This window comes from Mobula birostris, chromosome 7, assembly GCF_030028105.1.
Source record: "Mobula birostris isolate sMobBir1 chromosome 7, sMobBir1.hap1, whole genome shotgun sequence".
In the NCBI taxonomy this organism is placed as follows: domain Eukaryota; kingdom Metazoa; phylum Chordata; class Chondrichthyes; order Myliobatiformes; family Myliobatidae; genus Mobula; species Mobula birostris.
In genome coordinates, this window is record NC_092376.1 from 113,303,646 (window position 1) to 113,323,926 (window position 20,281).

General features: G+C 40.1%; 1 protein-coding gene across 10 annotated transcripts in view; it reads right to left on the reverse strand.

Annotated features, from left to right (window-relative positions):
• Positions 1–5,229: 5,229 nt before the first annotated feature.
• The window catches only part of LOC140200378 (matrin-3-like), a 37,672-nt gene continuing 22,620 nt past the window's right edge, over positions 5,230–20,281 (reverse strand). For all 10 annotated transcript variants that reach the window (XM_072263625.1, XM_072263631.1, XM_072263628.1 and 7 more), the window contains exons 11-16: positions 18,784–18,836; positions 17,363–17,765; positions 16,168–16,215; positions 10,060–10,513; positions 9,472–9,593; positions 5,230–7,525 (exon numbers count right to left, since the gene is read on the reverse strand). In XM_072263625.1, coding sequence (XP_072119726.1) covers positions 7,436–7,525; positions 9,472–9,593; positions 10,060–10,513; positions 16,168–16,215; positions 17,363–17,765; positions 18,784–18,836 — 1,170 coding nt within the window. In that variant the 3' untranslated portion in view covers positions 5,230–7,435. The remainder of the gene's footprint in view (positions 7,526–9,471; positions 9,594–10,059; positions 10,514–16,167; positions 16,216–17,362; positions 17,766–18,783; positions 18,837–20,281) is intronic.

Sequence of the window (20,281 nt, forward strand, 5' to 3'; positions counted from 1 at the left end):
AAAAGGTGTCCGTAAAGCAGCTGGAACCCATGGTGTTCACAGACCTTTGATGTCTCGATGCACTGGCACTGTTGAAACTGCAAGGTGGTCAGTGCTTCCTTGCGTTCCTACCAAAGCGAGCATGGTTAAAGCACAGACCCAGTTTTGTCCTTTTGCAGTCGCGAGGGTGTGTATGTGTTGGAAGCCCTGCTGACCGGGCTTATCGAGGCAGGGAAAGGAGAAGAAATTATACACCTGAGTGTAGACTATCAGCCATTTTAGCAAGCTGTCTATATAGTCATTCACGGCTGCATTAGCAAGGGCTGTGCAAACTTGATCAGGCATTTTCTGTATGAAGAGTTCTTTAAAAATAAAACAGGGCTGGTGATTCCCAGGAGAGAGGGCATGGAGCTCCGAAGGACTGCCACCGTTTGACGCACTCAGACTCAGATAATCCAGCAGTCTATAAAAGGTGAGTTTTCAGCAATCAGTATTTATCGTGTTCATGTGGATGTTCAAGTAGACTCACAATTCTCGCTGCCGTGGAACTACTCAGCAATGCTACTGCATAGTAATATATGGTGACGCCCACTGAGATTTCTCGCAGCATGAATTCGGCCTCAGCTTGTATAACCAAGCGACGGCATTTTGCTCCCAAAACTCCAGAAGTTTCAAAGAGACTGCATTGGCCGACATTGTTCAATAACTCTCGAATCGTTCTAGAAGAGCATCGTGATCACAAGTGTAGTTATTAATAAATAAAACGGCAGAGATGTTTTAAGTTTAAGGGTAACCGTAGCAACTCCTTTATTGTCAACCAAACCCAGAACATAATGCACGGTAAAAAAAAACTTCAGGTAATTATGCCATCATGTCAGACCAGCCTTTTAAAGTGAACCGCACGGTTCCACCTGTTACATTACCCTACAGCATCATTAGTGGAGTTTTTTTGAGCGGTAGACAAACTGGAAAAAGGTCCAAAGTAGTTGAAGATGGGATTTTATACGATCGTTTATCAACCGCTCAAAGCACTCCATGTTGTTGATGCTAGTGCCACCAGGCGGGAATCATTTAGGCCAGTTACCATAATTTTCTTGAGCACTCAGAATAATGGTTGCTGCCTTGGAGCCTGCAGGGACAGTCGACTGTGTCAGAGGCATAGTAAAGATATCCATTAACACTTTTGTTAGCCGGGTCGCACAACCTCAGTAACTCACCAGGTGGATTGTCCGGACCTGCAGCTTTGTGTGAGTTTACCCTGACTAGGATCCTCTTCGCTCGGCTACGGCCAGACTAGGTATCTCGGGTGGCGGGCGGGGGGGGGGGGGGGGTGCGAGGAGCAGGTTTCTCTTCATTCTGTGCGTCAAATTGTGCGCAGAAAGTATTACGTGACACCTCCAAAAGGGCGATCTCGTGGCGGCGCTGCGCGATGGATAACGATTAAATATATTTCCCTTTCAACCGGTTACAGCTGAGAATCACAACTGCATCCAAGGTCCGTGCGGTTAATAAAGATGTTTTAATGCGTTAATACAATCTATCACTGCTTAAAACCAACGGAAATAATGTCGATTATGGCCATAATATTCTCGCTAGGAGGATTCCTCGTCAGAAATGTGGCTGTCGCTCAATTTTTTAAACGACGTTTTCGACCACCAATACCAACTATCTTGCCGGCAAACGTAGATAAAATTGACGATCTCAGAACTAGTATGCTCTATCAGAGTGATATTAGGACAGCATGCATGCACCGCTTTACGGAATCCTGGTTAACCCAGTGATGCCTCACCATCATTTTGGGGGATTTCAACCGGCCAGTTTGAAAAAGCCACTAAATAATTATATTCAACAAATCACTTGTATTACAAGGGAAACAAAACACTGGGTCACTGTTACACTAGGATCAAGAGTGTTTACCGTGCCCACACCGGAAAGTCTGATCCCCTGGCTGTACTTCTACTAGTGTAGGCAGATACTGAAGGCTGCAGCACCCGTAGTGAGGACCAAGAAGGTTCGGACAAGGGAAGTACAGGAGCGCTTACGGGACTGCTTTGAATCGGTGGACTCGATTGTATTCAGGGATTCATCTTCGAATCTGGATGATATGCCGCAGTTGTTTCCGCCTTCATTAAAACCTCTGTGGATGAGTGTGTGGCAAACCAAAAGCCGTGGATGAACCAGGAGTCGTCGCCCGCTGAGGGCTAGGTCTGTGGCACTTAAGTCTGGCGACCCAGGACTGTACAAGAAAAGCAGGTTGCGGAGACTTGCGGAGGGCGATTTCAAGAGCGAAGAAACAATTCCGAGCGAGGTTGGAGGCGACATCGGATGCACGTCAACCCTGGCAGGGTTTGCAGGACATTACTTCATACAAAGCGAAACTCAATAGTCAGTGGTGGAGGCAGATACACTAGTGAAATTTAAGAGACTACTAGACAGGTATATGGAGGAATTTAAGGTGGGGGGGGTTATATGGGAGGCAGGGTTTAAGGGTCGGCACAACATTGTACTGTACTGTACTGTTCTGTTCTATGAATGTCAGCGATGCTCAGCGCATTTGATGCCCGCTTTGAAAGGGAGAATATAACTGCAGCTGTGAAAATCCCTGCTGCACCCAGTGACCCTGTGATCTCTGTCTCGGAGGCCGATGTCAGGTTATCCTTCAGGAAGATGAATCTGTGTAAGGCAGCAGGCCCCGATGGAGTATCTGGTAAGTCTCTGAAAACGTGCCAACCAACTGGTGGCTGTCTTCAAGGACATTTTGACCCTCTCATTGCTATGGTCGGAAGTTCCCACCTGCAGCAAAAGGGCAACAGTTATACCAGTGCCCAAGAATAGTGTGAGCTGCCTGAATGCCTATCGTCCAGTACCACTCACATCTACGGTGACGAAATGCTTTGAGAGGTTGGTCATAGCCATAATTAACCCTTGCTCCAGCAAGGATCTGGACCCGCTATAATTTGCCTATCACCATAAGAGGTCTACAGCAGACGCAATCTCAACTGCTGTTCATACGGCCTCTGATCACCTGGACAATACAAACACCTATGTCGGAATGCTGTTTGTTGACTATAGCCCAGCGATTAATACCATCAGTCCTACAATCCTGATCGATAAGCTACAGAACTTGGGCCTCTGTACACCCCTCTGCAATTGGATCCTCGATTTCCTAACCAGAAGACCACAATCTGTGCGGATTGGTAATCATATCTCCTCCTTTCTGACGGTCAACACTAACACCTTGGGGATATGTGCTTAGACCACTGCTCTACTCTCTCTATACCCATGACTATGAGGCTAGACATACCATCTGTTATGGTTTGTATACTCTACCATATGCACCGCCTGTCCCTGGTGTTATAAAGGTGCCTGTAGATTTTCTGTGCGTACTCACGCTTTACCTTCCTGATGGCATGGGAGACCGAGGCTCAGGTGCGGCTCTTGCTGACCTTAGATCGGAAGGCAGCGCCCCGATCCCGAAGTAGTGCACGAATCTCTGCAGCCAGCTATGATTTCTGGTTTGCCGTGGTGGAGTAGCGTTTAATCACAATAATGTACTCAGTGCATGTAGCGAGTCACCGATCCCGCATATTTATCAATGTTGATGTGACCCTCGTAGGTAGCCGCCTCCCTATATATTCTGCAGTCTGCTTTCGACACAGTCTTGCAGCGCTGAGGTGGCACCTTCTGACCAGGTCCTGATCTTCCTGTGAACTGGTTTGCCTTGTTTAACCATTGAGGGTAGGAGGCAGCCTTGTAGGCTCCATGAATGTTGGTATAAACCAAATCTGATATACTCTCTCCTCTGGTTGCCAAGTTAACATGCTGGTGGAACTTTGGCAGAACTGTTTTTTAAGTGGGCTTGATTGAAGTCACTACCAACATCAGGGTGAGTGGCTTCGTGAATGCAGTTGGCACCCTAGAACTCCTGCAGCGCTTCCCCAGCGCGGAGGGATGTAAACAGCAATAATCATAATGGCAGACCTCCCTCGCTAAGTAGGGAATTTTATCGCAATGAACAGTCTGCGGATCTTCCCAGAGGCTGCAGCAGTTCTGCCTTCTAGCTGGACGGCCGAGTCTGGAATGATGATGATACGGAGCCACCTTTCTATTAGGATATGTGTGCAGCAAATGCCATGATTTTCACTTTGTGCTTTGAGAGATAATTTCTCATGTGAAACTGAAAATTGATTGTGTAAAGGCTCTGAACACGTTCAATGTACATTAAACCATTGATAGCACATGGGGATGGATTTGAACACTTGCGGAGATAGCGAATAATAAATTAGTGCCAACTTTCAGGACACCATTGGAGAATTCTCCCATACTGCACGATGGAGGAGTGTTTTATTTGGAGGAAAGGCATTTAAAAGTAAACTACCAAACTGAGTTGTTTCTACAAAGAAATACATATAATGCCATATGATAAATAAGCTTCATACTTATTGTTTTCTGTTTCTTTGTATTTACTGTGAACACCCACACGAAAATGGAATCTCAGGGTGACATGTATATTGATAATAAATTTACCTTACCTACACTTTGAAATCAGGTCATCAATGCAGTTAACACTTTTGGATTGCATGACTTGGTGTTAACTATCAAGCTATTTGATAAGGGCATAGGTAACATGAATAGCAGGAAGCTGTATATAAGCTACAAGGTTTGAAAGACTTGGATAGGAAAGATTTACTCTCTGCTATTGACCAAAGGCAAGAATAATGGGACTAGGCCAGGTAGCTAATTTGGTTGGCATGGACAAGTTGGGCTGAAGGACCCATTTCATTGTTTAATTCCATGATTAGGTTGTCAGTAATATACAATCAATAGGGAAAGATGATGTTCCAATTCATAGGTTGAACTACTGAATAATTAAGAGTGTACACTGATAGATGAATTCTATCCAATACAGGACATGCAGATCAGTCCACCATGTCATTCAAGCAATAGACTCTTACCTCATCATTATACAACTAAACAATGAAGACATCAGGGTTGGAAATGAAATTGCTTAAGGAACCTCTAAATAATTTTATTAGCAAAAATGAGAATTCAGGCAAATAGAATTGACATTTTTGTAATAGAGTGATAGTCAAAAATACAAGTATCATGAAATTCAAAAATGTGTAGAAACATTTATGTAATTAACTCAGTTAAAATATACTCAATCGTATTCCAAGAGATGAAATTGTCCTGAAAATCCTTTATTACACATTTATCAACAGAAAAGCAGAAGCAGAGAAATTCAAGCAATCATTGAAACCTGGAGCTTTATTTGAAGAATTACAAAACTACATTTTTCTACTCAAACCAAAACATGACATAACAGCAGTTTTAATACTTTGTTGCCTCTTGATTAAACCTGCAGTGCCTCACACAATTTCCTTTATAAAACACGTGACTATATGTCGTATTTGGTTCAGACACCTTCATTAGCAAATGTCCTCTTCCGGAAGCATGTTATTCCACACTCATGCAGAATATACATTTGCCAAAAAGCACAATGCTTATTATGTCATATTTAACAAGAAACAAACCAAAACTTTTGTCCGCATTGGAAATCTGACATCTAAAATTGATACCTACATTAAAGCATAGCACCCAAAAGACAACATTTACTAAAAAAAAGGAACAATTTTTAACAGGATCATCAGCAAACTAGCAATGGAATCCCAGTCAGACAATAACCTTAAGTCACAAGAATGTGTTATTAAAATTATTTACAGTAAAATTTGTTTAAATGCACAAAGTTTTGTCAAAGAGTTGCTCAAATTCACTTGTTTACAAGCTTACAATAGGATAAATCGAAGGACACTGACTTTTTGGGAACTTGTTCAATTCTGAGTGCATATAGATAATTTTTTAAAAGTACTGTGGTCAAGTAAATATGCATTTTGTTAGCAAATTTTGACAATTTGCATGGATCATTGGTAAATAATACAAGTTGGTTTTATCATTCAGAAATGAATACTATATAGTGCAGTAAAATTTCAGGTTATTCAAGAGAAAACAATATTTTAATACAAAATTCCTTTTGAGCAATCTTACTCCTATTTGTGTAAAGTAACCAAACTACCTCCTACAAAAATAAAAACTTGAAATTAGTTTTAATGGAAACAAACTATAATGATTCTGCAAGACTAATATTAAATATTAATATAATGTTCCCAGTTTCAGAACATTTCTCACCAAGCCAGAAGTTCAATTTATTTTGCTCGATTATAATTCAAACTTTTGCTTTAAAGGAAACATTCTTAAACCAGGGAAATTTCTTTAGCCAGAAGATGGTGTATCTGTGGAATTCGTTTCCCCAGATGGCAATGGAAACAAAGGCCAAGTCTTAAAGCAGAGGTCAATAGGTTCCTGATTGGTAAGGGTATCAAAGGTTATGGAGAGAAGACAATATAATGGGACTGACAGAAAATAAATCAGCTGTTATCAAATGTCAGAGCAGATTTGATGGGCCAAATGGCCAAATTCTGCACCTATATCTTGTGGTCCAATTTGATAAATTTGTTAAAAATCAACTTTGTAAGATGTGTATTTTGTTGGAAAGTCGAAGTTGTAAAGTGACTGATATGTTAGTCAATAAATAATTCCCTCAGTAACTGCAGCATAAATGAGACACTGCAAAAACAAAACTGTTGATTGATTGATTTTGGTGTTTATATATAGGGTTTATTTTAAACTGATCTAAATAAACTGCTTACCAGAACCAAAATTTTACAATTTGGGGTGAAGACTGAAATTGGCTTCTCAACTTGCAGCAACCCTCAACCTCCATGTTAGAAAAACAAAAGATTGACATTATTTCAAATCAAAGAAAATATAATTGTATTCTGGCCTTTATTTTTAACAGTTGCAGAGAATATTGCTCCACAAAATTAACAGAATTTCTACCATTTTTATAGCTTAAAAATCTCACCATCTCAACACTTTCTTTACCTTTAACACCAATGCCATGCAAGCTTCATTACTGTACAAATATGCTGCATCAAATGAATATTAGATATTTTTTCTACAGATTTTAGTGATCATGTAATTAATCCTTGGCAAGCTGTTTTCTTTTACCTGCAACAATAAAACTTGACATTTGCCAACTATTTCCAAATTACTACTTCACCAGCTTCCTTAGATAAAGTAACCTAGATATGGTACTTGACCCAAAGCAGTTCCTGGAATAACTCAAGAACTGATATTCTAACAATAACTTAGAAATCCATCAATTCCCATCAATTCAATACCCTTGAGAGTTGACTGTCCCTATCCTGAGAACTTATTTAACAAATAGTTACTGCAAACAAAATCACTGTTGCCAATCCATTCATGCATGTCTGTACGTTACAAAATTAAGACATCTAAACATTGTTAGAAGGGCAAAAATAATAACCAATAAAATCAGGATGCTAAAAGAATTGCCAGCTAATAGGTTAGATGTTACAGATGATCAGAAGTAGAATCACTGGTCAGTTATCTCTTCGATCTGCACTTCAGGGCTTTGTTCTCTTTTAGATTTCCGGTAATCTTCAGCTTGCTTGTTCAACATTTTCTTTAAAATAAAGAACATTAATGAGGCCATGTCATCATTGTTTTAGGAAGTCTTTAGACACCCATCCTCCATCATAATGTTATGACCTAGGCTTAAGAATGGGGCTGAAGTCTGGGAAAAGAATTGTATTTTTTAAACTATCATTTGTTCTACAGTTCAAGATACATATTCACAGTGTACTTCAAATTTCCATCATTGTATTCACAAATCAATCTGGATTGCTCTCATTAAATTGTAAGTCACTGTCAAACTCAACATAGTTGCATTGAATGGCATCATACTTTTAAAATTTAATTCAGCTTTATCCCATCACACGAATTCTCAATGTTCAGATAGTTAAAATATACTAATTTCTTTTACAGTTGTATAAAATTAATAGAAGATCACAACTCAGCTCTTCAAATATACATTTTCTACCTAGGTATATCCTAGTCCTCACGATTAGAAATTAAATTTAGTAATTACAGATGACTATACTTTCCAGTTTGTATCAGGAACTGGCCAGTATGACACAATGGTGATGTTAACTCATCTTTTCTCTCCACAAATGCCGACTGCCCCACTGAATATTTCTAGCAATGGTCCAGTTTGTATCTCAGTTCCAGTAGTTTCTTTTACTTTGCCTACATACACATCTTTGTTTCTGTATTCACCAGCTAGATAGGCTGCAATTACTAAACCTTAAATCACCATTTTCAGTCAGCATAAACAATGCTCTCTTGGTTTCTACCCAGTTACAGATTCAGTTTGTTCTCCCCAAACTCCTTCAACCCTACAACATAGAAAATCAACTTGTTTTAACTTAAGCAACACACATCAAAGTTGCTGGTGAACGCAGCAGGCCAGGCAGCATCTCTAGAAAGAGGTACAGTCGACGTTTCAGGCCGAGACCCTTCCATCAGGACGAAGAGTCCTGACGACGAGTCTCGGCCTGAAACGTCAACTGCACCTCTTCCTAGAGATGCTGCCTGGCCTGCTGCGTTCACCAGCAACTTTGATGTGTGTTGCTTGAATTTCCAGCATCTGCAGAACTCCTGCTGTTTTTGTTTTAACTTAATCTTTCATCAAAATGAGGAAAGATCAATCTGAAATGTTTACCATCTAGCTTTCCACAAGGGTTACCTGATCTGCCAGATATTTCAAGAATTTTTTATTGCTTTCAATTCCAGTATTTTCCCTTTTTAAAATCCCATTTTAAATCTGAGCTGCAATGGACGTGTTAACCATGTCATTTGTCCATAAATGCTTCAAGTGCTGAATATTTCACTGTTCCAGCATTTATAGTAGTTTGCTTTTGTCAATCTCAATATACACTCCATGGACATCAGAATAGTTGTGCCTGGGAATATTGAAGAATATTTCCTGCCATTCTGTTGAGCAACTGTTCATTAACTGTCTGCACTTCAACCAATCCATGTTGTTTTTTGCCAAGAACCTTTGTCACTCTTTGATAAAGATATTTAAAATATTCACAAGCATCATCTGTTTCAATAAAATCAAGTTAGCCAAATAAGATCTGTTTTTAATCAATCCATGCCAATGCCAAGAAAATAGTTGAATATTGAAAATATTTTCTCTGGAGACCTCCCCTACCAATAACATCAAACCAAATAGTAATTCAACAATTTTGATTCTTTCTTTCCTCACCAATCAAGAATACACACCGTCAGAAAGCCCTTCCCATACAAGTGTACATCCATCCCATTCAATATTGTCAGCATCCGTTATTTTCTTGCAAAACTGAAGAACGATGAAGTGTAGTCATTTCAATTCTAAACCATGATTTGTCTCTAGATCGGCTTCCAAGGCTTTCATTGACTCCCCCCCACCCCCATCCTTCCACCTGGTGAATCGATAGATCTTCAATTGCTTGAACACTGTGAAGAACAAAGAAACACACAAAACATCTAACTACCACCTACGATTACAGGCACCAGAATGCTCACCTTCAGCTTCTGATAATGAGGCAGGCTGCTACAGTGGGTTTTCTTTGCCACTTCCTCCTTTGTGTAAAAGAGGCAGCAGAGTGTGCAATAATATCCAGTCTTTGGAACCACATAGTCTAGTCCTGTAATTTAAAAAGAGACAGCTTATTAGATCTTTTAAATCAGCATTGAACAAACTACCCAGGCAAGTGGAGACCAGATCATCTCACACCTGAAAATGTACCTTTTGAGGGAACAAAAAAAGGAAGGGGAAAACAAAACAACAGTACAGGATTTTCAGCCACCAAATCTACAGCATTTCAGGTGAGTTTTTGGATAACAGCTATAAATGCCAATAATATTTACATGTTTCAAGAAAATAATTAGATTAAGAGAGAGCACTGCTTCAGGACAGCCAGATCGTACTAATTTGCAAATGGACTAGCATTGAAATGTGTGTGAATATACAAATGTGGCACTTGAGTAAATCCAGTATATTTGCAAATGGCTTTAATTGAGTTAATGAACATATAAATGAGTGTGACAAGCACCATAACAAGTATTAAAGAATAGCATTTCTGCATTTTTTCCAAAGAAAACCCTTCTTACCTACAGGGTTGTTGGGCTGATATGGTTCAAGTCGGTACTCATCTGGAGTAGGAGATCGTGATCGAGCACGCTTGCTTTCTGGTTCTGCACAAGTTGAGACAGTCTCTCCCTGCATTTCATTCTTTTCATCTGATTCCATCTTACTGTCAATCAGTTCATTTCCATCTTCACTACCATCTTTTTGGTCACTTTCTGTTCTTTTAGTTTTGATGTTCTTTCCCCTCTTTTGACCATGTTTTATTTTAGGTTTCTCTACATCCTCTTCTTTTTGCTCAGTGGTGTCCTCTGATTTCTCTGTTAAAATGCTTACATTGGCTTCATCAGTTTCCAGTTTACTACTCTCTGCACACGGTGTCAGATCTTCCAGGTCCAAATTTCCAGCTTCCACATCACCAACTTCATCCACAGTTACAAATTCATCTATATTTTCAGGAAAGCATTCTTGCTTCAGATCCTAGAGAAAATCAAATGTTATGAAATGCTTTGAACTTCTGCTCCAGTTACTCTCAAACATAATCTTTAATGGTCAAAAACACACCTAATCTTCTAAAAGGTAATGCTCCTATTCTGGGAGACCTCCAGCCTCCTGGATAACCACATCAACACCAGGCGCTCAGAGCTGTAGCTCCTCAGAGAACGTGTTAAGAAACTCAAGCTACAACTCATTGACTTTCAACTCATATGGGAAACTGAGGAGACAGATAGGAGCTTAAGTTGCAGGAGGCAGGTACCTGGGTGACTGCCAGGATAGGGAAAGGAAAAGGGCAGCCAGTGCAGAATACCCCTCTGGTTATTCCCATCAATAATATGGATCCAGTTTTGGATACTGGGTGGGGAAGGATGACCAGGTCGTTAGCACCAAGTCTGGCGCTGTGCCTCAGAATGGGCTGGGGGAGAAGAGGACTGCAGTAGTGGTAGAGGATTTAACAGAGGAGCAGATATGATATGCTGGGCGCGATAAAGACACCCAGAAGGAGCCAGGTTCAGGGACATCTCAGATCAGGTCCGCAACATTCTAAAGGGGGAGGGAGGGTGAGCAGCCAGAAGACTTGATACATATTGACATGATGACATAGTAAAGGAAAGGGAGGATGTCCTGCAAAGAGAACTTGGGGGAACTAGGTAGAAAGCTGAAAAGCAGTACCTCTAGGTAGTGATCCCTTGATTGCTGCCTGTGCCACATGCCAATGAGGGTAAGAATAGGATGACTTGGCAGATAAATGCATGGCTGAGGAACTGGTGCAAGGGGACAGGGTTTCAGACTTTTGTATTATTGGGATCTCTTTTGGGGAACGTATGACATGTGCAAAAGGGACAGGTCACACCTGAACCTGAGAAGGTCCAATATACTGGTGGGCAGGTTTACTAGAACAATTAGAGAAGGATTAAAGAAGTTTGGCAAGCAGATAGAAAACTGAGTGATAGAGTGGAGGGTGTAGCATTTGGTCTAAAAAGGCAGGGTGCAGAGAGACTATCAGCAAGGATAAGCAGATGATAGGACGAAATTGCAGTCAGTGGGATGAGGGGACAAAACTCAAAAAGGTTTGCAAATACAGGGCTGAAGGTATTATATTTGAATGCATGTAGTATACGAAATAACGTAGATGATCTTGCAGTGCAGTTAAGAGATTGGCAGGTATGATGTGGGCAACACTGAGTCATGGCTGATGGAAGATTATAATTGGGAGCTTAACATTCAAGGATACATATCATATCCAAAGGACAGGCAGCTAGGCAGAGGGGCTGGCATGACTCTATTAGTAAAACATGAAATGAAATCCATAGGAAGAGGTGACAAAGGATTGGAAAATGTAGAATTGTTGGCGGGTAGATTTAAGAAACTGCAAGGGTGAAAAGACCCTGATGGGAGTTATATACGGGTCTCCAAACGAGGCCAGGATGTGGGCTACAATTTACAATGGGAAATAGAAAATGTCAAAAGGGATATGATTACAATAGTCATGGGGGGTTTCAATATGCTGGTATATTGTGAAAATTGGTGCTAATCTTGGATCCCAAGAGAGAATTTGTAGAATGCCTATAAGATGGCTTTTTAAGAGCAGCTTGTGGTTGAGCCCACTAGGGGATCAGATATTCAGGACTGGGCATGGTGTAATGAAGCAGATTTGATTAGGAAGCTCTAGGTAAAGAAACCCTTAGGATAAAGTGATAATATGATAAAATTCACTCTGCAATTTGAGAAGGAGAACAGTGGAGTAAAGAGGGAATTACAAAAGCATGTGAGGAGCTGGCCTAAGTTGACTACAAGGGGACACTAGCAAGGATAATTGCAGAACAGCAATGGCTAGAATTTCTGGTAGCAATTCAGTGGGCGCAGGATAGATACAATGCAGTATTCTAAAGGAAGGATAATGCAACTGCAGCTGACAAGTCCATGCCAACATAAAGGCAAAAGAATGGGCATATAATAGAGTAAAAATTAGTGGGAAGTTAGAAGATTGGGAAGCTTTTAAATATGAACAGAAGGCAACTTAAAAAGCCATAAAGAGAGAAAAGATGAAATATGACAATAAGATAGTTGCAGGAGGACTCAGCCAGATGAGGAGAACGGGCATAGAAGTTACAAACAGAATACAGTGATGGGAAGTGTATAGTCATGTACTTTGGTAGAAGGAATAAAAGCATAGCAGACTATTTTGTAATCAGGGAGAAAATTCAAAGAACTTGGGAGTCCTTGTGCAAGATTCCCTGAAGGTTAATTTGCAGGTTGAATTGGTGAGAAAGGCAAATGCCATGTTAGTATTTATTTTGAAAGGACTAGGATATAAAAACAAGGATGCAATTACCGAGGCTTTCTAAGGTACTGGTGAGGCCTCACTTGGAGTATTGTGAGCTCAAAGGGCCGAATAACCTTATTCTGCTCTTATGTCTTATGGTCTAAGATTTCTATATGTAACCCTCTCCTGCTTAATTATCAAAATCTTTTGCCAGTTAATGTTTCCTTTCCAAACAAGTTATGGGAAAAAACATGGATATACAGAAATACAAGATATTATACAGATGCTAGAAATCTTGAGCAACACTGACTGTGCTGAAGGAATGCAATAAGGTCAGAAAGCATCCATGAAGTGAAGTGAAAAGTCGCCAGTTTGGGCAAGACCCTTCATAGGGACTGGAAAGGAAAGGGGCAGAAGCCAGAATAAAAAGGTAGGGAGGGAGGTGATTAGTGGAAGAGAATGATACCAGTAGCTAGGAGGTGACGGATGGAAGAGGTAAAGGGCTAAACAAGGAATCTGATGGGAGGGGACAGTAAGCCAAGGAATAAAGGGGTGGGGAACCAGAGGGAGTTGATAAGCAGGGTATGAGGGCAATGCAAGGTGTGAAAGGGTCACCAGAACAAGAGAAAGCAGAAGGGTGGGAACAAGAAAAACAGAGGAAGTAGTTAATGAAAATTAGCAAAATCAATATTGATGCACCCCTGCTAAGCCTCCCTGCCACACAGCAATGTATAGTTGGACCTGAGGAAACAGCAAGAATCCCTATGTGATTGAGTAAAGTCCACATGTCTAACACTAACCATGCATATCAAACTGCTGGAGATAAATCACATCCAGTTGAAATGACCAAATAACAGCCACCAGTGGGGCCAGGGACTCTTGTCCCAACAAGCATCCAACTTGCCTCACCACAAACGTTTATTAGTGGTCCTTCCACCACTTATCCCTACAAAAGGCCAAAGTGTAAAACCTCCATTTAACTCCTCCCTCACCTCCATTCAGGGCCCTAAACATTCCTACTAGGTGAGGCAACACTTCACCTCTGCATTGGCGAGACACGTCATAAGTTGGGGGACCACTTTGTCAAGTACCTATATTCCATCCGCCAAAAACAGAATTTTATCATAGCCAACCATTTTAATTCTGATTCCCATTCCGACATGTCAGCCCATGGCATCATCTTGTGCCACTCTCAAGGTGGAAGACCAATATCTCAAATTACGTCTGGATAGCCTCCAACCTGATGGCATGAATATCGATTTCTCCTTCCAGTATAAAATCCCCTTCTATTCCCCACTCCAGCCTCTTACCTCTTCTCACCTCCCTATCTCCTCCCCCTGGTGCCCCTCCTTCTTCATTTTGTCTATTCTCCTCTATCAGATTCTTCTTTCTCCAGCCCTTTATCTCTCTCACCCATCACCTTCTAGCTATCCTCCTTCCCCTCCCCCACCCTTTTTATTCCGAAATGTCAACCATTTATTCGTTTCCATAGATGCTGCCTGACCTGCTAAGTTCCCCAGCACATTCTTAAGTTGCGTTCTATTGATGTTGCCTCAGTACTTTGATAGCTTTCCTCCTTCCCAGAATCCCACTATCAAATAGATGATCACATGTTGACGTGGCTTTCACTGGTACAATGTTTTAAGGTTCAAACATACAAAACTGAGGCTTCTAGGTAACAGGTCCTAATTGATTCACCTGTCAAATCATGGCTCTGTACTTCCCAGTAGCTTTTAGCCTCACTTTTGGCTGAGCTCAATTACACTATTATAACCTTACAGTACCTCAACCAAAGAAAAAAATTATTTTAGCTGAAATCAGTTTGCCACTAAACTTTCTGAACATGAATCACATAACTGAAAATGGTGGAGCAAGCAAATTAAGTACACACAAGAGACTGCAGAGATACAAGGGGAAAAGAGATAAGCTCTTCAGGGATATCAGCAAAGTTTTCATTACAGTTTTACACCAGTAACAGAAGTATTTCCTCGATCTATTCAAATATGAAAGCAACATACTTTCATTCTAGCAGAAATACTGTTTGATTGTGAAAATGTAACTCATTTTTCCTCAGTTGTTAAAAAATAATTGACAGCTGGAATAAAATTAGGTACTCAAGTTTGGGAATACTCTTAAGAATTTGGTTTTGAGAGAAGTACAAGGGAAATTGAAGAGACTCTAGGAACAATTTTTCAATCCATTTTAGACACGGGGATGACGATGGAGCACTGGAGGATTCCAAGATTTACTTGGGAGGGGAAGATAACATCAAGTAACATTTTGATCAGAATAAATGACCCTTCTCAAGTATGTCAAGGGGGGGGAAAAAAAAAATCAAGAATCAGATCCACAAGTCTCTGAAGGTAGCTAAACAAAAGCTTGAGGGGTCCTTGATATTAACTGAATGCAATACAAAAGTAAAGAAGTTTGCTAAACCTATTTAAACCTCTGGTCAGTCTCTGTTTGAACACTTCCAACTCAGAGACCAGCACTTGAGAAGAGCTACATTACTGCAAGGGCATTCACATCTTTAAATATATGCCATCCATTTTAACAAAATGGCTCACCCACACAACCCAATAATAATAAATTCTCTGGTCTGTGGATAAGGTACATGACCACTTGAAGAAGCAATGCCTTGAATAGTGTGTAATTGTGCAGAAGACAAAACACAGGGTGTGGGAGGGTGGTGGTTGTGGTGGTGAAGGAAAAATGGTATTACAAGAGCTGGTATTAGCACAGCGACACAAATGCCTTTTCTGAAATAATTTGTAAACAGTATTTGTTATGATAAAAAAAAATGTAAAGCATATTATAAAGCACTTCAAATTACTAAGATGCCAAAAAAGTATTTCTGTGTTTTTGACATATTGACAAGATATCAAGGAGAAGAAACTCAAATCCACACCAATGACGCATATCCAACATCCAATTACGATCATCTTTTTTAATACCCATGGTCTTACGTCTAGCTACAGCACAATGTATGAAAGCACGAAGAAACTGTGTGAGAGGAAGTGACAGCAGCAGGAGTAATGACTTAGGACTTGTGCCTTAAAATGCTACTGGTAGTATTTGAGAGTGAACATCCATAACATAGACTTCTGACAACGTTGTGTATCTTAATGACATCTTTATTTTAACCTTTACACTTTAAGTCAAAATATAGTCTACACCTCTCTACAATCTGAAAAGCAGATCAGCAGCAGTCAGCTCCTTCTTAAATAAGAAAAATACATCAAGATGCTTCAAAGTAAGCAAAAGTCAAAGGCTGACAAGTGTTAACAAGTTGTTGATAATAAAAAGTGACTTTCACATATTTAAAACTTTAAAATATACAGTCAAATAACTCAAGCAGGAAAAAAAATACCTGGGATGATGCTTGTTGATTTGTTTTGCTCCTTTGAACAGCTGGCACCTGATTCAAAACAGAAAAACACAAGAGGAATAACAAATACAAAAAAACAGGAGGCAGGCTCTACCATTCATCATAACTATGGCTGATCTTCTACCTCTGTTCCATTTTGTTGAACGTTCCCATAACTAACACTTTTAGTATTCACCAATCTTGATTTTGTAGGATAAACTTGGCTACTCGCCTCCACAGCCTCCTGAATATACAACTCCACCAAAGACTCCTCGCTCACCAAAAAGACAAGTTACTGCTCACTTCAATTCCAATTGGCCTTGTTTCTAGGCACAAGCAGGGGGAAAATTCTTCCTGCATCTCGTTTATCAAGTTCTAAAAATTAAAATCTCAACAAAAATTCCTTTCACTCACGAACCTCCGAGAGACTAAGGGCCCCAAGTCCACCCAATCTCTTCTCGTGCAGCAAACTAGTCATTCCCAGATTTGGTCCAGAAAACTTTTCAAATAAAACTACAGTATATTTTTCATTTTTTTCCTAAGGTAAACTGATCAAAATTGAGGTAGTCTTATCTAGGCCTCGTGTATGACTTGTAAGACATCCTGTATTCCAATGGAAAACATACCACATGCTTTTCTAATCATTTACAACTTCATACTGGCATTCAACAACTTATGCCCAGGGATATCTCGGCCTCCTCTGAATATTATTATCACCAACCTCTTTCTCTATTAAAACCAGTGCACACTGTGCAGCAAAATGAACAGTCTCACATCTTTCCCCACAATATGTTGATCTTACATGTTTTGCCCACTCATTCCATTTGTCTCTACCCTGTAAAGCTTCTCCTCTATGTACAAACCCACCTAGCTTTATACTGTCAGCAAACATGCAAATGTGACATTTAGTCACCTCAGCCAAGTCATTCATGCAGATCACAAAATGCTGGGCCCATGCATTAATCCCTGCTATATTCCACTGATCATAGCCTACAGAGAATGATCCATTTACTCTCACAGTTGCTTTATGTCTGATTATGAATTCTCAACCCACCTAAGTACATCACCACAAACACTGTGCTTTTTGACCATCTTCTTCTGCTCAAACTGAAAGGAAGCTTTCTGAAAATTTAAATATACTATATTCCACTTGTTCCCTCCTAGTCATATTCTCAAAGAAACATGTCTAAACTTTTACCGTTTCAGCTGGTCCCGATGCATTTTGCACGCTTGTTGCCATGTCTGTTTTCGAATCTGGTTCCACCAAGTCAGATCCTTCCATCTCATGTACCGTTTCCTTCAGTAAATCTTCTTGATCAGCTTCATTCTCTGATTCACTAATGCAGAGCCCCTCAACCACGCCTCCTTCATCAAGTTCCACATCGCTTTCAACAACTGCAATTGCTTCTTGTGAATCTTCCTTTTTTTCTTCAGATTTAATTTCTAGTTCACTATCTCCCTCAGAGTTATCTTTCTTGATTGCTTTTGAAGGCGAACTCTCCGAGGTTGTCTGCTCTCCTTTATCTCCATCAGCTTTTGGAGAGTTCCTAGATTTGCTAGGTACTTTCTTCTTTAAAGGACTACGGGAACGTCGTCGTCTTCTGGGAATTAAGCAAATAGTATAAAATAATAAGATTTAGCTCTGGTAATTGAATCAAATCGGTGGCAAACAATCTATGGGTTAAAATAAACTGGCCCAAAATTCACATTTGTCAAAGTTTTTTTCAGCATATGGAAAACAAAATTTGGTCCAAAGTATTTTGGAGGTTGATGAGGGAGAATAAGTTAAATTCATAGGCTCCCTCTGACTTGCCTTCCTCTTTATGGATCTCTCTCCTCTAGATTCCACCCATTGCCCTCCCTCAACTCCTGCTACTTAGACTGAATAACTAAATTGCCTTATTTCTCTGTTCTAATAAAGGGTCTTTGATCTGAAATTTCAACTAGTTTCTCTTCCGTTACCCATGCTACAGACATTGCCTGCTTGGCTGAGTTCTTGGACTCTATTTCCATGGCAAACCTGGCCTGCCCCTATTGCCTGTGTCCACCACATCCTTCTCAGAGCTTCTCTGCAACTTAAAACCATTGTGTTTTCTGTCTTAACAACATTGTCAGTTGAGGGGCTATGACAGATAGACCATGCTGGTATTGACAGCTGTGTGCATATTCCAAGAATGAATAAATCTGAAGATATCTGAAGGTCACTAGTTCAAGCGTCAGCTGAGGCAGCATGTTGTGTCCTTGAGCAAGGCACTTAACCACACTTTGCTCTGCAACGACACCAGTGCCAAGCTGTAACGGTCCTAGTACCCTTCCCTTGAACATCGGTGGCATGGAGAGGGGAAGACTTTCAGCATGGGCAACTGCCGGTCTTCCATACAACCTTGCCCAGGCCTGCGCCCTGGAAACCTTCGAAGGCAAAAGTCCATGGTCTCACAAGACTAACAGATGCCTATATACTGCATAAAGAATGTGACTTTCCATTAAGTGTCTCCAAGCGTTTGACAACTTATGGAAATAGGCACATTCCTTTCTATCTTTCCAAATAACCCAAAGAAAAATGCCAAAGTGACTGTCAAATACATTACAATAATATACATTAACTTTGTGCCTATTTACCTATCTGCTTTATCCTGGTCCTTCAACACTTCTTGAACCTTAATGCTTGGTTTCTGAAAAACAGTAAAAATGATTACAATATCAGGAATGCTGTAGAAAACTCCCTAGGTTCAGAGGATATAGGTCATGGCTGTTTAAAGGGTCTCATGTTCCATACATTCCAAAGTTATATAGCTGACTATAAAGGACCAAGACCATTTACCCCTCAAGTCCAATTACTGCTATTTCTCTAATTAGTTTGTTCTAATAAAAAGGACTCCATATTTTATTCTATGCCCACCTAGTAGAAATAGCAATATAGCAGGTAAATATTTGAAAACTTCAAATGACTCCTTAAATGTGTCAATTCCAGGAAATTGAATGCTAATTTGTGGAACCTCAAGATAAGCTTCACAAAGTGTTACCTGGTAAATCTATGCTGCATCCTTGAAAAGAAAAAACACCTTCTAAAGGAACATTGTTTAGAACTGCAACAAGGATTCTCATGTGTACATTTCCATTTTCATTGATGAGAAAGCAGCCAGTGAAAACAAGGGCAGAGAACTTTGAACACTTTAATAGCAAATAAAAAAATCTATTTTCCTTGGAAGGAGGATTCAAAATGGGGGCATTGAATTAAAGATCTTTTACAGCCAGAGATTATAGAACTTACTACCTGCAAAAAGGTGGTGTCACCAGCAAACATTGTTCCCTTTGCCAAACTCAGAATGGAACTGTTCGATTGATATTTTTATCTTCAATAACCCCCATCCCCTTGTCTCTGATATTCCAATGCCTCAACAGGAGAGGAAACTCCAGTACTTTTTTACTTCTTTTCCCCTACCACCATCCAGGAATTCAAAAAATGTTAAATGTGACAGTGATTCACTTGTGCCTCTTACAGATCAGCAACAGCATTTGGTATTCCTAAGGCTGCCTCCTACACACTGTAGAAGCAGAACAGAGATTGAGTTACTGCTTTGTAACCAGCCAAATCACCTTTTTTTAAAAATTCATGCAACATACACACCAGTTATGATAAATCGATTTCCAAATAGGCTTGACTTGGTAGTGGAAAAAGCACATCATCTTACATGGTCTGAACATCAAGACTCAACTTAGAAGTGCCCCATACAGTTAATATAAATTTTTTATTCTGTCAACTACCTCACTGATAGTTTAGAAATAAAGATTTCTAGTAAAATGACTGAAGATCATTTGCGAGCTAACTCATCTGCTTAATTGACAATGTAAAGCCTCCAGGGAGAATAACTACTGTAATTACCCAGAATGGTAGAAACGAGCAGGTATTTTTGTTTCAATTTTCAGAATAAGATATTGTTCGCAAAGCTAACATTTGTTGCCTATCCCTAAATGCCTTTGAGAATATTCAAGTCATTTACTTGAACCACTGAAACCCCTCTGGCAATGATATCTATCACTGTTTGGTTTGCAGTTCCAAAATTTAGATCCACGAAAATTAAGGACCAGCTATGTATTTCCAAGACACAAACACAAG